Below are 18,554 nucleotides of genomic sequence, written 5' to 3'. Positions count from 1 at the left end.
AACAAAGACTCGTTACTCTTGCATGAACATCACCTGTCAGGGAGACATCTTACCACATCACCCACCTCGTTAATTACGGGTTCTTTACACACAAATGATGAACAGAGAAAATAATGATTAAAGATATATCGTAAATGACGGGAATTTTGTATATTTTATTATTATTATTATTGATTAACTTCTCATCTCCTCACGCAGATCATTTTCTCTCTCTCTCTCTCTCTCTCTCTCTCTCTCTCTCTCTCTCTCTCTCTCTCTCTCTCTCCAAAGCCCCTGAAAAACGACATCATCCGTATACAACTTCATGCAAATTTATGCACCAAATGACGCCTTCGATGCCTACAACGAGCACCTCCATCTAGCGCACCACTACCTGCAGGAGAAGAGGCGCCCTCCTGATGGTGTTGGTGGTGCTCCTCCCTGCGTCACAGCCACCATAAATTACTCCACGACTCACACACTTTATCCGGAAATGTCACAGCAGGTCTAAGTTACAGGTACGGGTACAGACATAATATTACAGGTACAGGTAGATATAATATTTCAGGAACAGGTGGGTATAATATTACAGGTACAGGTACAGATAATAAGACAATAGGTACAGATTTGTGTATATAGTACAGGTAAAGAAAAAATACAACACGAGAGAGAGAACGTGTATGAGTCATGTTATTGCCGATTAAAACATGATAGTGGGTATTTCCCTTGTTTACTTGCGTTTGTCCTTAAACCCCTTGATGACGATGACATAAACTCCTTGAAGACGATGACTTTAACTCCTTGAGGATGATAAATTACCCCTTAAGGAAGATGATAACCCCTTGAGGACGATGAGTTAACCCTTTAAGGACGATGAATTAACCCCTTGAGGACTTAACCCTTCAGGACGATGACTAGACCCCTTGAGAACGATGAATTAAACCCTTGAGAACGATGAATTAACCCCTTGAGGACGATGAATTAACCCCTTGAGGACGATTAATTAACCCCTTGAGGACGATGAATTAACCCCTTGAGGACGATGAATCCTTCAGAACAATGTAACAAATCAACCCAACAATGGCTCACCTCTTCTACAACAATGGCCCAAAGCATTTCTCAGTAGGACGCTCCTTTCCTCACACTAAGCTACGTATAAGTCGATATATCAATTAATTGGTTTACCCGGAGTCGGCTGAAGAACGGACTTAAAGGTCAATAGATAGTTCACCTTTTCACTACACGGTCAGGTCCGGCACCACCCAGCGCTCAGATCAATTGGGTGGCAGAGACTGGACCCGGAACTAAACTGATGTAAATTTGTTATATTCAATCGAATTCTAACCTAATCTATCCTAACCTAACCCTCTGTACTTACACCATAACACTATACTAACACCACAACACTACACTAACACCATAACACTGTATTAACACCATAACACTAATTCTCACACCACAACATAATATACAGATAACGTAACTCTCTTAATTAAAATGTCCTTGATACAATGTTAGGGAGATATTTTTTGCTGCACAACATCTGACAAAAACTTCCCCCCATACATAACAAAACACATTAAAGTTCACCACCATCAGCTGACACTGACTGACACTGTGTCTTCTATCTTACGCTGAGTTATATCACAGTGTCAACGTCATATTGGTAAGTCTCTGAAAGTCTGGGATTATATGAATATTAGACATCTCGACCGGCTTATTTTAACTATACCCTAGCACTGTCTTGAAGGTTAGGTTAGGTTAGGTTAGGTAAAGGTTTAGTTTAGTTGTAATATTTATTTTTTAACAGAATCTTAATTACATTGTTTTTTTAATACGCTAAATGTAGTCAAGATAAAGGGGTGAGGAGAAAAGTGTGGAAATTCTTTTATGGAACTTACGCCAGGCTAACGTTCGCTTGAGTTTTAGTAATGGAACTCATACGCCAGTCTAAAGTTCGCCTGTCCTTTACTAATGAAACCTACGCCAGACTAACGTTCGCCTGATCTTTAGTAATGGAACCTACGCCAGACTGTACGCCAGGTGTACAGGTTTACCACACACAGCGCGGGTAGTGAGTGGATGACGTCATTTGGGGCCCTGGAGGTGATCAGCTGATTTAAGTAAACAAACACCAAGATCACCTGACGAATGTAAACAAACACGGCCAGGTTACTCGACTGAGTCTTGGACAGGTAGAAGGAAAGGAGAATTAATACGTTCACACACTACCCGTCTCTCACACTAACCGTCACACACTACCCGTCTCTCACACTAACCGTCACACACTACCCGTCTCTCACACTAACCGTCACACACTACCCGTCTCTCACACTACCCGTCCTCTCACACTAACCGTCACACACGTTACCCGTCACTCACACTAACCATCACACACGTTACCCGTCACTCACACTAACCATCACACACGTTACCCGTCTCTCACACTAACCGTCACACACGTTACCCGTCACACACGCTACCCGTCTCTCACACTAACCGTCACACACTACCCGTCACTCACACTAACCGTCACACACGTTACCCGTCACTCACACTAACCATCACACACGTTACCCGTCTCTCACACTAACCGTCTCTCACACTAACCGTCATACACGCTACCCGTCACTCACATTAACCGTCATACACGCTACCCGTCTCTCACACTAACATTCTCTCACACTAACCGTCATACACGCTACCCGTCACTCACACAAACACACTGACCCCCATTCATATTAGTATCACCTAAACTCAATCGCTTTCTCAATAATCGAATCAATTGGTAATTTGCTCGAAAAAATTTTGAATCTCACCAATTTATAACATTTTATGGAATTTTACCTCACCTGTGACACAATTTTTTTTTTCTTTTTCGGTGAGTCTTGTGGATATGGTTGACTGACTCGTTCACTGACTGAGAAAGCTATAGGCCTTTTTTTTATTTAGATAGGCCTAGTTTAGATTTTTTTAATGAATTATGTTGATCTCTCTCTCTCTCTCTCTCTCTCTCTCTCTCTCTCTCTCTCTCTCTCTCTCTCTCTCTCTCTCTCAACCCCTCCCAATAAATCTAAACACACACACACATATACTGTATACCCCTCACTCTACAACCTCGCATCCCGTTTTCTATCACTTCATCATAAAAGAAAACTGATAGAGGGGAGACTCAGTAATTTAACCCGGGCCATGAATAAATTACCAGGCTTATCAAGTGATTTAAATAACCATTAAAGTTTATAATGGCTGAGTAACTTGGTGGGAAAAAAGGCTTCAATGATTCATAAGCTATTGTGAGTAAGATACTAGATTATGTGATGACTTAACCCATTGAGAACGATGATTTATACTCCTATGAACACTGCCTCACCACCTAAGGGACGATAACACTGTATTACCTCAACAGGTTCAGTCATCGTCCTCAAGAGATTAAGTCATCGTCCTCAAGGGGTTAATTTGAACGAAATTCACTCTTCTTTTGATAGACAGACAGACAGACAGACAGACAGACAGACAGACAGATAGATAGATAGATAGATAGATAGATAGATAGATAGATAGATAGATATACATACAGACAGACAGACAGACAGCTAGATAGATAGATAGATAGACAGACAGACAGATAGACAAATAGACAGATAAGTAGATAGATAGACGTGTAAATGTGCCAGACTCATATTTCTCTGACTAAATAACTCAGTTTGCTCATTTCCTCCAACATAAAAGGCCAAAAAAAAAAAGAGGCCAACTTAGCCGTTTTTTTAATATAGCAGGCCAGAGAGACAGATGCATCACGAGTTACTTTATATCAACACGAGAGTTAATATGTCCCCCCCCCCAAAAAAAAAAAATGAGATATGAAGGTAAACTCTTAATTAAAAATGATAAGAGGGCAGGTGAATTTAATGCAGGTATATATTTAGTGTTTTTTTTATGTTTTGCGAGAAGATATTACGTGGATGTTGTCATTACTGTGTGTGTGTGTGGTGATGGCAGGGTTGACATCATCACAGTTCGACATTGACATCATCACAGTTAAGAGTGACATCAGGCATCAGACTCTTATGAAGAGATCAAACAGCTCACACTTGAAAGCCTTGAGTAGAGAGACGTCTGATTTTTCTTCCACTTTCCTAAGATCAAACACAGTCTCTCTCTCTTCATTATCTCTAACTCCTGTGAGAGATAAGGGACTCTATGGGGCTCTAATGCCATGATGTAACCCTATGATATGGCTCGTTGCTTCACACGGCCTACCATTATCACCATTAGCTACCACCATCACCACTATCACCACCATTACATAACCATCACCCCAATTCCAACTGACGCTATGCTATCCACTCATTCACGCACATCGCATAAATATCCTAAAAGGTTGCATCAGTAAGCTCTATGAATACACCCTCCCCTTCACCCTGAAAGATCACCATTCCTCCTATAACTTCCTCTCCCTCACCATTGTCCCTCGCTTTCTCCCTCCCTCCCTCCCCATCAAACTCCCTCTCCCGCCCTCCCGTCTCTTTCTCTTCCCCCTCCTCCCTTCTTCGCCTTTCCTTACCCTCATTTCCTCACCCTCCTTCCCCTAACCTCTCCCTCCCTCTCGCCCCCTCCCTCACCCTAGCAACAATAACCCCTTGACCCTAACAGAGACTCAGGGTCGGTTCAGGGATCAAGGAGTTAAGTCAGTCCAAGACGGTAAAGTCGGGAGCGTCCCAGTCTGGGGATTACCCGCCTGAGCCGCCGACCTCTTCCCCTACTACTACCACTACTGCTGCTACCACTACTACTACTACTACTACTACTACTACTACTACTACTACTACTACCCGTGTGAGCCGCCGACCCTGTTCCTCTACTACTACTACTGCTGCTACCACTACTACTACTACTACTACTACTACCCGTGAGCCGCCGACCCTACAGGAGGAACTGAGGGGAGGATGGAGGTAAGGACTGTACGAGGGATTGGGGAGGGATGAAAGGATGGAGGGAGGTAGAGAAGGAGGGAAGGAATTAAGAAAACTTTGCAAGGAAGACAACCCACATTAAGCGAGATACTTCTTAAGAGATAGTCTAGCGGAGAGATAAGGACTGAGACACAATTAGTAGAGAAAGGTGGTGGCTGAGACATCCATTACGGAGGTTTACTCTCTCTCTCTCTCTCTCTCTCTCTCTCTCTCTCTCTCTCTCTCTCTCTCTCTCTCTCTGGTGAGGTATGTAAGAGAATAACCCTGAAATAATTATTATTTTACTCTATCATTTGTGTTCCTCCTCTGCCATAAGGGTTGGTCACCCACGCCTCTTGGTACCCACGCCCCCTAGTACCCACGCCTCCTAGTATCCAAGCCTTCCTAGTACCCACGCCTCCTAGTATCCAAACCTTCCTAGTACCTACGCCTCCTAGTATCCAAGCCTCCATAGTACCCACGCCCCCTAGTACCCACACCTACATAGTACCCACGCCTCCTAGTATCCAAGCCTCCATAGTACCCACGCCCCCTAGTACCCACACCTACATAGTACCCACGCCTCCGAGTATCCAAGCCTCCTAGTACTCGCGCCTCTCTAGTTGAAGGATCAAGGTGAAGGATCAAGGTAAATGTCATAAATGGTCAATAAGGAGATTACCTCAGCGTTTGTCAGGAGAGAGACAGTGATAACCCGAAGGAAGAGAGAGAGAGCATTGTTGCCTCAGGAGCCAGGTGTTGCGTGGAATGAGCACAAAAAGGGGGGCATTACACAACGATACGGCCATTGAAGAGGGCCATTGAAGTGGACCATTGAATAAGGCCATTGAGGGGTTCCAGGGATTAACAGCCCAGCGCCAAGGACAAAGGGTATTATCATTATATTTTTTTGTCCTACAGGTGTTAAGTGAACGTAATTAGTTATGGTAATATCACAGTGTAATTAAGGCCTCCTACAGGTGTTAAGTGAACGTATCTGGTTAAGGTAGAGTTACAATATAATTTTGTCTCCTACACATGCTAAGTGGACGTAATTTAGTCCCCTACAGGTGTTAAGTGAACGTAATTTTGTATCCTACACATGCTAAGTGAACGTAATTTAGTCCCCTACAGGTGTTAAGTGAACGTAATTAGTTAAGGTAATGTCTCCGGTGTAATTCTGATATCATTCTCATCATTATTTTAGTGTTTGGGCTCAAGCAGTCAGGTACATTCTAATAGGTTGAGTTAAGAGGAATGTTCATCGTACGTGCCTTTGTGGATCTGGGTGCTGGCCTCACAATAGAGCGCTGTTCCGGACCCCTGCTGAGAAGAAGGAGCCATACAACACACACACACACACACACACACACACACACACACACACACACACACACACACACACACACACACACACACACACACACACATACAACACACACACTCCACACACACACACCCAACTTGTGTACACTAGTCTACCAGTACAAGCCGCCATAAAACACCCTAGTCTCGTAAATTCTCACGATATGAACTGTAAATCGCCAGCCATTGTGACGGCGGACGTGACGAAGCCGGTCGTTTACCGAGAGAGAGAAGGACTTTCTTCTTAACTTTACACATCTGAAGCCACAACTTATCTTAAGCCTTGGTTCTGCTATTCTCAATGGGTCGTAGGTTAGGTTAGGTTAATGTATTTCCTCCTTAACTACAATAACAGATTCTCAAAGGTTTCTAAGTTAATATCTTTTTAACTCCCTAACTCACTAAGATGAGTAAGTCAGTTAGAACCATCATTCATAGAGCTGACTGACGCAACGGATAACACAGGAATTTGTGAAGATCCGCATCTGACTTAGACAGGTAGTATGTAGACGGATAACACACACACACACACACACACACACACACACACACACACACACACACACACACACACACACACACACACACACACACACACACACACACACACACACACACACACACACACACACACACACACACACACACACACACACACACACAGCGTGACGCCACACGTTCTTGAAGACCATCCACCTCCTTACCTCTCAAGTTTATGACGCTGTGTGGAGAAGGGTGGAGGGCGGTGGGTGGATGACGGTGGAGAGACTAGAGAATAGACTGGAGGAGAGGCTGAAGAGTGGAGGAGGGTGAGGGAGAAGGGTGGAGGGTGGAAGAAGGGGTGAAGGGAGGGTGAGGTACTGATTCATAGTTGGGGTTCACTGTACCTGAGGACCACGAGATTTGGGGCCCATTAGACCTGGAGCCCACTAGACATGGGGCCCCTCAAGACATGGGGCCCTCTAGACATGGGGCCCTCTAGACATGGGGCCCTCTAGACATGGGGCCCTCTAGACATGGGGCTCTCTAGACATGGGGCTCTCTAGACATGGGGCCCCTCTAGACATGGGGCCCTCTAGACATGGGGCCCTCAAGACATGGGGCCCTCTAGACATGGGGCCCCTCTAGACATGGGGCCCTCTAGACATGGGGCCCTCTAGACATGGGGCCCTCTAGACATGGGGCCCTCAAGACATGGGGCTCTCTAGACATGGGGCCCCTCTAGACATGGGGCCCTCTAGACATGGGGCCCTCTAGACATGGGGCCCTCTAGACATGGGGCCCACTAAACTTTGGACCCACTTGACCTACAATAAACCCAAAGCAGGAACGATTAAATGATGAAGTTCTTAACATTTAAACACCTTCACCTTATATAAATACCACCGTGTGTTCATGAGTTACTTTATCTGTCTATATGTCTGCCTGTCTCCTTTCCAACTCCTCTGATTGGTTAAAATGTTCACACGTGTTAATACCATGTTCACAGATGTTCAAAACATGTTCACAGGTGTTCAAAACATGTTCACAGGCGTTCAAAACATGTTCACAGGTTTTCAAAACATGTTCACAGGTGTTCAAAATGTGTTGACTGGCAGGAAAACCAAACCATAATGTGGATATGAACATTTTTTCTTCATCAGTGGAGCGAAAGAGTGGATGGCAGTATGAATGAACTCACTAAAAGATACAAGAATGTGATTTTTATTTTAATTAATTGGACAGTTCATTAAATTTGTCAATAAATGGTGCAGGGAATACACAATATATAGACAGACAGACAGACACAGATAGATAGATAGATAGATAGATCGATAGATAGATAGATAGATAGATAGTTAGATAGTTAGATAGATAGATAGATAGATAGATAGATAGTTAGATAGATAGATAGATAGAGAGATAGATAGTTAGATAGATAGATAGATAGATAGATAGATAGATAGACAAACACAGATAAATAGATGCGTGTCGAGAGAGGTAACACTCCACATGCTGCTCTTAACCAAGATATAAATAACACTATGATTACCGTTGTTGCCACCAAGACCCAGGGAGAAGACAGGGTGGCCCAGGGAGAAGACGGGGTGGCCCAGGGAGAAGACGGGGTGGCCCAGGGAAAAGACGGGATGGCCCAGGGAGAAGACGGGGTGGCAGGGTGGCCCAGGAGAAGACGGGTGGCCCAGGGGAGAAGACAGGTGGCCCAGGGAGAAGACAGGGTGGCCCAGGAGAAGACAGGGTGGCCCAGGGAGAAGAGACGGGTGGCCCAGGAGAAGACAGGGTGGCCCAGGGAAAGACAGGGGTGGCAGGAGAAGACAGGGTGGCCCAGGAGGAAGACAGGGTGTGGGTGGCCCAGTGGCAGGGAGAAGACAGGAGAAGACCCCAGGAAAAGACGGGGGTGGCCCAGGAGAAGACAGGTGGCCCAGGGGAGAGACAGGGTGGCCCAGGAAAGACAGGGGTGGCCCAGTGGCCCAGGGAGAAGACAGGGTGGCCCAGGAGCAGGAGACGACAGAGTGGCCAGGGAGAAGACGAGAAGACAGGGTGAAGACGGGGTGGCCCAGGAGAGACAAGAAGACAGGGTGGCCCAGGAGAAGACACCCAGCCCCAGGGAAGACAGAGTGGCTGTTGTCGTTAAGCCGTTCTCTCTCTCTGTCACCTCATCCTCTTTCTTCCTCTCGTCTCTTTGCCAATCACTCTCCCTCCCTCCCCCTCCTCCCTCATGCCATTTCCTTCACCCTCTCACCCCTACTCTCCTACAGTCTCTTACCCCCCCACACACACCCCCCACACACACCCCCACACACCCCCGACACATGGCCCCCACACGAGCCCCCCACACACGGCCCCCACACACCCACACACACCCCCACACACACACGGCCCCCACACAGACCCCCACACCCCCCCACACGACCCCCCACACACACACAGGGTCAGGTCCGGATACTCCTCTCGACCGGCTGCAATATGATCCGGCTGACAGAGAAGCGACGTCAATTGCAGGTCGGATATGAATATGGGTCGGGTACCAGGGTTCGATACTCAGTAGCAGCTGCAGCCCACAAACCACACTGGAACGGGGGAGATTTTTGTGTTTATTGTGTTTGGGAGAGAGAGAGAGAGAGAGAGAGAGAGAGAGAGAGAGAGAGAGAGAGAGAGAGTGTGTGTGTGTGTGTGTGAAAGAGTTAGTTTCCCTTACTCTCACTCACCCACCCTCCCTCTCTCTCACTCACTCTCTCTCCCTCTCACTCTCCTTCTCACTCCCCGTCCCTCACCCTCCCCCACTTCCCTCTCACTCTCTCACTTATCCCATCAATTATTCACAAACTTTCGACATTTTTACTTACGTTCTTCCTCTCTCCCAGTATTCTCTAAGTCAGTTGCATCTTTGTTGCTCCAGTTTATCAAATTTTCTTCTTCTAGTTTTTTTCGTAAACAAGGAAACACAAGGAACAAGAAAATGTTTAAAGAGGAAGTTTGACTCAAGACTCTCAGTGTGAAGGATATTTTAACTCACACGTTATTATATAAAATGAAAGACAAAAAAAAATAGAATTAAAAGTATAAAAAAGTGACATTTTAAGATGAAACTAATGCTGAAAAAAAACTTATATATCTCAAAAGTTTTCGTTACGTTAAGTTGGTCATACGAATAAAAGAGAAAGTTAAGGTTACAAAAAAATCGTATTTTAAAAAAATCGTAACTTAAGAGACTGGATAAGAGAGACTTAACCCACAGGTGAGTCTCGACCCCTGGAGGAGATATTTTTGTTTCGTGAGAATAAATTGTTGAGATGAATGTCTGGATCACTACTAACTCTCTCTCTCTCTCTCTCTCTCTCTCTCTCTCTCTCTCTCTCTCTCTCTCTCTCTCTCTCTCCCTGAGCCTCCTTCATTTCCTTCCTTCCAATCTCCCTCACCTTACCCTCCACTACTCCCCCTCTCTCATTCTCTCCCTCCCTCCACACCCCCACACTCTCCCTCCCCCCACACCCCCCACTCCTCCACCCACTCCTCCCTCCCTCCACACCCCCACTCCCTCCCTCCACACCCACTCCCTCCCTCCTCCACACTCCCCCCCACTCCTCCCTCCACACTCCCCCACTCCCTCCCTCCCTTCCGTCGGTGGTGTAGACAGGTGAGGCTCGGCAGGTGATCATGTTCTCCAGGTAATGGAGGTCTGGGTAAACCAATACAGCACCCACCACATCCCTACCTACCACATCACCAAACCCACCACATCCCAGCCCATTACACCCATAACCCACCACATCCCCAACATATCACATCCCAGCCCACCACACCCCCGCCCAATCACATTATTCCAACCCATCACATTCCAAGCCCACAACATCCCTAACCCACCACATCCCAACCCACCACATCCCAGTTCACTACACATTGTTACTGCTCATATCTCCACCCTACCCTCCCCCCTATCCTCACTAAATACTCACCCTCCTCCCCCCACCCCTTCTAATTTCTCCCTGTTTTGTAGGATTAAAGTCCAGCTAAAAATAAGTAGTATTTCAACCTTCCAGTCCTCGAATCTATAAATACATTCCTCCAATCACTGACCCTATAATCTCAATCCCTCCAATCACTGACCCTATAATCTCAATCCCTCCAATCACTGACCCTATAATCTCAATCCCTCCAATCACTGACCCTATAATCTCAATCCCTCCAATCACTGACCCTATAATCTCAATCCCTCCAATCACTGACCCTATAATCTCAATCCCTCCAATCACTGACTCTATAATCTAAATCCCTCCAATCACTGACCCTATAATCTCAATCCCTCTAATCACTGGCCCTATAACTTTAATCTTAAATCCCTCCCCCCCCCAAAAAAAAAATCAACATATCAACCCAATCTCTCCAATTCTCGTTCCAAACCATCCAATCCCCCGGCCCAACAAGCTGCCACAGCCAAGCCATGAATGCTTTTACCAGAAATTAATCCATCTTTTCAGTACAACTTTGTGTGGGGAAACGTTTTAGCAATAACCAAAACGTTTCCAGCTGACGTCACATGTTTTAGTAATAGTCAGAAACGTTTCTTGTTGACGTCATATGTTTTAGTAATAGTCAGAAACGTTTCTTGTTGACGTCATATGTTTTAGTAATAGTCAGAAACGTTTCTTGTTGACCCAGTAGGTAGTTTGTGTACTTACGTGAGATGGCTTCTGTTGCCACTGTCCTTTGGGAAGTACCGTGTTCTTCAGGGCCAGACGTCATTCCCTGGAAATAGAGAATTGATAGTTGTTACTGTCTGGGGGAAGTAATTTGTTATTTGTGAAGGGGTCAATTGACGCTACATGGGGGAAGTACCTTATTTTTTGTGAAGGGTAAGTTGTTACTGTATGCAGGAAGTACTGTACTTTGTTATTTGTAATGGGGTAAAGTGACACTATTTGGGGGAAGTACTTTGTCATTAGTGGGGAAGTAAAATCGTCACTGGCTGAGACATACTTCATAATTAGCATAAATATAACTACTCACTGAGAGGAAGTACCTTACGATGGACAGTGTAAAAAAAAAGTCTCTCCCTGGGAAGTACCTCATTACAAACCAAAGAGAAAGTCGTTAATAGAGATGGGAAAGTGATAAAACAAAACAAAATCACTGTCAGGAAAGTAGTAATTTTCTCCAGAAGGTCAGAAGAGGTCAACACCACCCTCTCCTCACCACACAAAGATAAATGACCCAAGCTTTAGAGACACTGACCAATTAAATCCTTCACAGAGACTCATCAGCCTTTGTGACCTTAAATTTTGACCAATGGGGCTTGACCTTAGACCCAATACCTAAAATTATTTAATAAATTGATAATATAGGGTTAATTAGTACTGGCTTTAAAAGTTTGACCCTTAATAGTGGTGTTTCAGCTAATACTGTGACCTCTGACCTGACCTGTGACCTAAACTGAGAGTGAGAGAGAGAGAGAGAGAGAGAATTGAGTCATTTTCTGAAACTGCTGACTTGGACAGCTCCGCCATATTGCTTGATTGTTCATTTCAAGCCAATCATCTCTCGGCTCTTAAAATCAGCTGACGTGATTGGCTTGTCGCGGCGGGGACAACAAAACCTCCAATTTTGTCGCGTTGTTCTTCCTGTTTCGTCTTATTTTTCCCCCTTTAAGATTTAGTATATGTGTGTGTGTGTGTGTGTGTGTGTGTGTGTGTGTGTGTGTGTGTGTGTGTGTGTGTGTGTCCTTATAAATAAATAGGAGTTTAAAAAAAATACGAATAAATTCCACATCGATTTCAACCCTCCAAATTTATTCCTTCAAACAATAATTATCAAGATACTTTCCAGATTTTTTTCCCCAGATTTTTCTCCTGGCTTTTTCTCAACCTATTTTTGTAGACTAAAGTGAAAGCGAATGTTGTAATTAAGACTAGGTAAAGAAACGATTCACTGCTCCCTTGCTATTGCTGAAACTCACTCTTAATACTACTCTATCCGGCATCATGACGGCCTAAAGTTACTTAAAGTCACTTAAATGGTTACTTAAAGTTACTTAAAGATGATTAAACATTTACTTATAGTTACTTAAAGTTGCTTAAATGGTTACTTTAGTAGATAGTTAAAATTATTTAGATGAGGGAGGGAGGGAGGGAGGGAGGGAGTCAAGGTAAGGGAGAGAAGGAAGGAGGGAGAGGAAAGGGGTGGGGATAAGGGAGGGAATGCAGGAGGGAGGGAGGATGAGGGTTAGGGTAAGGGAGGGAAGATGAGGGTTAGGGTAAGGGAGGGGAGAGAAGGTAAGGGTAAGGGAGGAAGATGAGGGTTAGGGAGAAGGGGGAGGAGGGAGGAGGGCAGGTGGGGTAAGGAGGAAAGGAAGGGCGAGGAAGAGGGAGGGAAAGAGGAAGGAGGAGGCTCTAACAGAAAGGACACATTTAATGATGGAGCGGAGAGCTGACAGTTGACACTCCCTGGTGAGGCCACAGGTCCCGCACCACCCACCCCACGTCACCCCCCACGACCCCTACACCCATCACGGCCCACGCCTCCACCACACCACGCCCCCCACGCCTCCACTACCACGCCCCCACGCATCCACTACCACGCCCCCCACGCCACCATTACCATGCCCCCACGCCCCGGTACCACGCCCTTACGCCTCCACTACCATGCCCCCCACGCCCACTACCACGCCCCCACGCGCCCAGCACTACCACGCCCCCACACCACCACAGCCATGCCCCCACGCCCCGGTACCACACCCTTACGCCTCCACCACCATGCCCCCACGTCTCCACCACCATGCCCCCCTACGCCCCACTACCACGCCCCCACGCCACCATTACCATGCCCCCACGCCCCGGTACCACACCCCTTACGCCTCCACCACCATGCCCCCACGTCTCCACCACCATGCCCCTACGCCCACCACCACGCCCCCACGCCACCACATTACCATGCCCACGCCCCGGTACCACACCCCTACGCCTCCACCACCATGCCCCCCACGTCCCCACCACCATGCCCCTACGCCTCCACTACCACGCCCCCACGCCACCAATACCAATGCCCCCACGCCCCGGTACCACGCCCTTACGCCTGACTACCACGCCCCCACGCCTACACTCCCCATGCCCCCCACGCCACCATTACCATGCCCCCACGCCCAAAAGCACGCCCTTACGCCTCCACTACCACGCCCCCCACGCCTCCCCCACTCCTCCAATACCACGTCGACAAACAATCTCAGAGCACTGTCTACACGCACCCGGGTCATTGTCGACACACTTAAACCACTGTTGACACACTCTCATCACATTACCGACACACTCTCAGGTCAATGTCGACACACTGTCATGTCAGTGTCGGCAACAGATCGATGCATATACAGGTGAGCAAACAAGGGCCCCCCCCGAGTCAGGTGTCAGTTAATCAAGGTTCACACAGGTAAGGTGATCACCGGGTTTACCTGTAAAATGAGACGCAGCGCGGAGGAGTTTACGGACTACGGTAAATAGAGCTTGGAAATTATATAGAAAATAACTATGGAAACTGTACAGAAAATAGGACACACACACACACACACACACACACACACACACACACACACACACACACACAGTTGTACCCCCGGACAGGAAGATTAACTGATCTATATTTCATACCGACTCGTTTAAAATTAATTCTCATGTATAATTTAAATTAATTTGACTTAATCTGACGTAAATTTATATCTTTATTCTGACTTATTTCTGACGTTTTTATCTTATTCGGACGTATTTATGATATGCTTTATCTTCTAACGTATTTATCTTGTTCTGGCGTATTTATCTTATCCTGACGTATTTCTGGCGTTTATATTTTATTCTGACGTATTTCTGGCGTTTATATCTTAAATCTAACGTATTTCTGACGTTTTTATCCTATCCTGTCATTTCTGCCTCGCTTTTAACTTAATGTAACGTATAATCTAACTCATCTTTACTCTGAATTATTTGTATTCAACTAAATTTAACTTGTTTATTTATTTAACCTGTTTATTTGTACCAATTTCAACGATGAGATTTAATTAAGACACAGACAGACATAAAGGGAATTAACGAGTGAGTGAGTGCGAGTGAGTCAGTGGAGTGAGTGAGTCAGTGGTGAGTGGCGAAGTTTCTATAGAAAAGCCGCAGGAGGTTGAGGCTGCTGTTGTTAGCTGTCAGTTTGTCAGCGGGAGAACGCCGTCGAAGTAAGACCTTGAGACGAGAGTTTGTTGGGTGGAGGTGGACCTTGAGAGAGAGAGAGAGAGAGAGAGAGAGAGAGAGAGAGAGAGAGAGAGAGAGAGAGAGAGAGAGAGAGAGAGAGAGAGAGAGAGAGAGAGAGAGAGAGAGAGAGAGAGAGAGAGAGAGAGAGAGGCCTAGTTAATAATCTCAAGCTATTTTTTTCTAGTTTCTAACTACTATGAATGAATCAAACAGGTTGGGTTAGATTAGAATTTCAATGTAATTCTTAAAAGATTCTTAAGTATGTTTTTCCTCCTAACTTCCATAAATAAATCAGTACAATTAATTTATAATCTCAAAGTGATTCTCAATGATTCTTACGATAATATTTCCCACGTAAATGCATTAGAAGAATCATCCTAAGTCTTCCTGTAATTCTAAAAAAAATCTTACAATAATAATATTTTCCACAACCACCTCAACAGAACCAATCTAAGTCAGTGAACCATTCCTTAATTAAAGTACTGCCTGAGTGTAATTTCGACGTCATTTAATCCACCTCTGTGTACCTGTACCTGACTCTACCTGACGTGGGTCAATTAAGGATTTACCTGGAGGGGATTTTTAACGGAGGAGTCTGGTGAAAAATATAAGTAGAGTCTCTTATCTGTCCTGCCTCCATTTTTCTTCCGGTATATCCTTGTGATAATGAGTTATTAATATTTCAATCTTCAGGTCGCGTAGGAAGTGGAGGGAGAGGGGAAGGGAGGGAGGGAGGGAAGCGGGGAGGGAGAGAATGAGTTCGTGATTAAAGGAGGGAAAGAAAAACGCAAGGAAGGAGGGAGTGTGTGATCAAGAGAGGGAGGGTAAGAAGGAGAGAGGGAGAGTAAAAAAGGGAGATGCGTGGCTCTATACGCTCCCTTATGGGACTTGTAGGGGTTAGAGAGAGAGAGAGAGAGAGAGAGAGAGAGAGAGAGAGAGAGAGAGAGAGGTAGGAGGCTGGTGACTATGTAAACTCCCAAGATATTTCAATCAAATGCCCCCTATAGTGGGAAGGAGAGAGAATTAGAGAGAGATTGGAGGAGGGAGGGAGGGAGGGAGGGAGATAGGGAGAGGGAAAGGGGGGGATGTTTACACTGCCAACACAGGATCGTCTTCAAGAGAATGTTTACCGTCTGAAATATTAAAGAACTACTGTACTTAAAGTCTTCATGTCAATGGTTGCTGTAACAACATTCAGATTACAGCATTACAGTTTCAAAATGGCCGCTGTGACGATATTCTGATTACAGTTTCAAAATGGCCGCTGTGATAATATTCTGATTAAATTCAAAATGGCCGTAATAGCGATAGTCTGATTAGAGTTTCAAAATGGCCGCTGTGATAATATTCTGATTACAGTTTCAAAATGGCCGCTGTGACGATATTCTGATTAATTTCAAAATGGCCGTAATGGCGATAGTCTGATTACAGCATTACACCATTACAACATTTCAGCATTACAGTATTAAAGCATCAAAGATATATTCAACTATGATCAACACAAAGGAAACATTTTTTTACAATATCTTTCCAAAAAAAATCTCACCTGAATGGATATTAATTAGATAACAACCTTTTGGACGCAATAATTAATGGCTCTTATTTAACATGTGACCTTGAATATAGAAAGTGTTTATAGAACCTAGTTTTGAGGCACACACACACACACACACACACACACACACACACACACACAAACACCTCACGTTGAGTTATGAACCCACACGCGCTGCTCATGACACCTCTCACCTCTCAGGCTCTCACCTCTCACCCGCCTCCCCCCCACCTCCCTCACACACCCCCACCTCCTCACACTCCCACCTCCCCCTCACACATCCCCCACCACCTCCACCCTCACATCCTCTCCTCCACTTTCCTCCCACACTCCTCACCGTCTCTCCCCCATCTGCTCACTCCCTCTTCCCCATTTGAATTATTTCCACTCAACTCCAGAGTCCGGGGTCTTCCTTGGGAGGGGAAGGAGGGGGCTGGAGTGGCAGGAGGGGATTGGAGGAAGGGGAAGGTGAGGAGAGTAAGGGGAATTGGAGAGTGAGAGAGGGGGTAGAAGGAGGATGTTGGAGGGGAGGGGGGAGGGAAGGAGCATTGAAAAGTGAGGAATGGGAGGTGTGTGTGTGTGTGTGTGTGTGTGTACCTGGTATTCACTCACACGCCATGGACCACCTACACACACACACACACACACACACACACACACACACACACACACACAGGCAACACCAAGCACAGTAAGGACGTAAATATACAGACTTAGATGTTTTGTGCTGTGCTGTGATGTGTGGTGATGTGATGTATGGTGTCGTGATGTGTGGTGTTATGATGTGTGGTGATGTGTTGTGTGGTGTTGTGTTGTGTTATGATGCGTGGTGCTGTGTGGTGATGTGCTGTGTTGTGTGGTGTTATGTCGTGTTGTAAAATACAGAAAAAACCCGAAAACACCATGGAACACCACAAAACACCATGGAACACCACAAAACACCATATAACACCACAAAACACCATAAAATACCAAACACCACAAAACACCATAAAACATCACAAAACACCACAAAACACCATAAAACATCACAAAACACCACAAAACACCACAAAACACCATGGAACACCACAAAACACCATATAACACCACAAAACACCATAAAATACCAAACACCACAAAACACCATAAAACACCACAAAACACTACAAAACACCATAAAACACAGGAACCAACACACACTATCGTACATTCCAAAATTAATGTTGAAATAGTTTAAAGCCGTACACCGGAAGGACGATGTACGTATGTATGTATGTATGTGTGCATGTATGTATGTATGTATGTATGTATGTATGTATGTATGTATGTATGTATGTACGTAGTCACCCGTCCGTGAAGTTGCCAGTTCATAATTTTTTATTATTTTTCAGTAAAACAAATATTCGCCCTCCAATGTCCGTATGTGTGTCATGACGATGCTAATTATACCAATGTCTGTGTATAGGGAAGGTGTGACGCCGTGGCTGATGTGGCTACAATGATCGGCTTCTGTCCTTTGGGTCGCTGCAAGTGGGTACCTGCCTTTACAGTTGGGGAAGTGAAGATGGTTGAGTGCAGTGCCAGTTATATTTCTGCTATGTGTACCAGAAATCAAAGTTCAGATTCATTTACCTCGCAGGACGCCATTAGTTCCTCCCATATTAAGATCAAATGAATGTTTATATCACCATTATAAACAGCAATCATTAATATACATAAATATACATATAATGCATAACTACACCACACACACACACACACACACACACACACACACACACACACACACACACAAAGGCCCACACCTGGCGTTAATTAACCTTACCTGAAGTGAATACTCAATGGTGATGGGCAGAAGTAAACATAGTATCAGCTGCCACAACACACCCCATAACACACCCTTAATTACCTCACATAACACACCCTTAATTACCTCCCCATTGTCACTGTTGTCATTAAGCCTGGCAATGAGAGGGGTTTGTGACGTGAATTAATTAT

At 45.3% G+C, this 18,554-nt stretch overlaps 2 protein-coding genes across 2 annotated transcripts; both read left to right on the top strand.

Annotated features, from left to right (window-relative positions):
• Nucleotides 1–304: 304 nt before the first annotated feature.
• On the top strand, nt 305–5,540 carry LOC121862731 (36.4 kDa proline-rich protein-like). The gene is made up of 2 exons (XM_042361048.1): nt 305–401; nt 5,272–5,540. Exons 1-2 carry the CDS (start codon nt 305–307, stop codon nt 5,538–5,540), a joined length of 366 nt encoding a protein of 121 aa, XP_042216982.1.
• A 7,898-nt stretch (nt 5,541–13,438) lies between these two features.
• LOC121862730 (extensin-like) lies at nt 13,439–14,164 on the top strand. The gene has a single exon (XM_042361047.1). It carries the CDS (start codon nt 13,439–13,441, stop codon nt 14,162–14,164), a length of 726 nt encoding a protein of 241 aa, XP_042216981.1.
• The last annotated feature ends 4,390 nt before the right edge of the window (nt 14,165–18,554 follow it).

Source organism: Homarus americanus, unplaced genomic scaffold (assembly GCF_018991925.1).
Source record: "Homarus americanus isolate GMGI-L3 unplaced genomic scaffold, GMGI_Hamer_2.0 scaffold12274, whole genome shotgun sequence".
In the NCBI taxonomy this organism is placed as follows: domain Eukaryota; kingdom Metazoa; phylum Arthropoda; class Malacostraca; order Decapoda; family Nephropidae; genus Homarus; species Homarus americanus.
The sequence above is the reverse complement of the archived record's forward strand: the minus strand, read 5'-3'. Positions and strand labels throughout refer to the sequence as shown.

Excerpts from the sequence above, each read along its gene's own strand:
- LOC121862731 (XM_042361048.1), top strand. The coding sequence starts at position 305 with ATGCAAATTTATGCACCAAATGACGCCTTCGATGCCTACAACGAGCAC. Across the intron at positions 402-5,271 it reads GAAGAGGCGCCCTCCTGATG|GGTTGGTCACCCACGCCTCT; the intron begins GTGTTGGTGGTG and ends CTCTGCCATAAG.
- LOC121862730 (XM_042361047.1), top strand. The coding sequence starts at position 13,439 with ATGCCCCCCACGCCCACTACCACGCCCCCACGCGCCCAGCACTACCAC.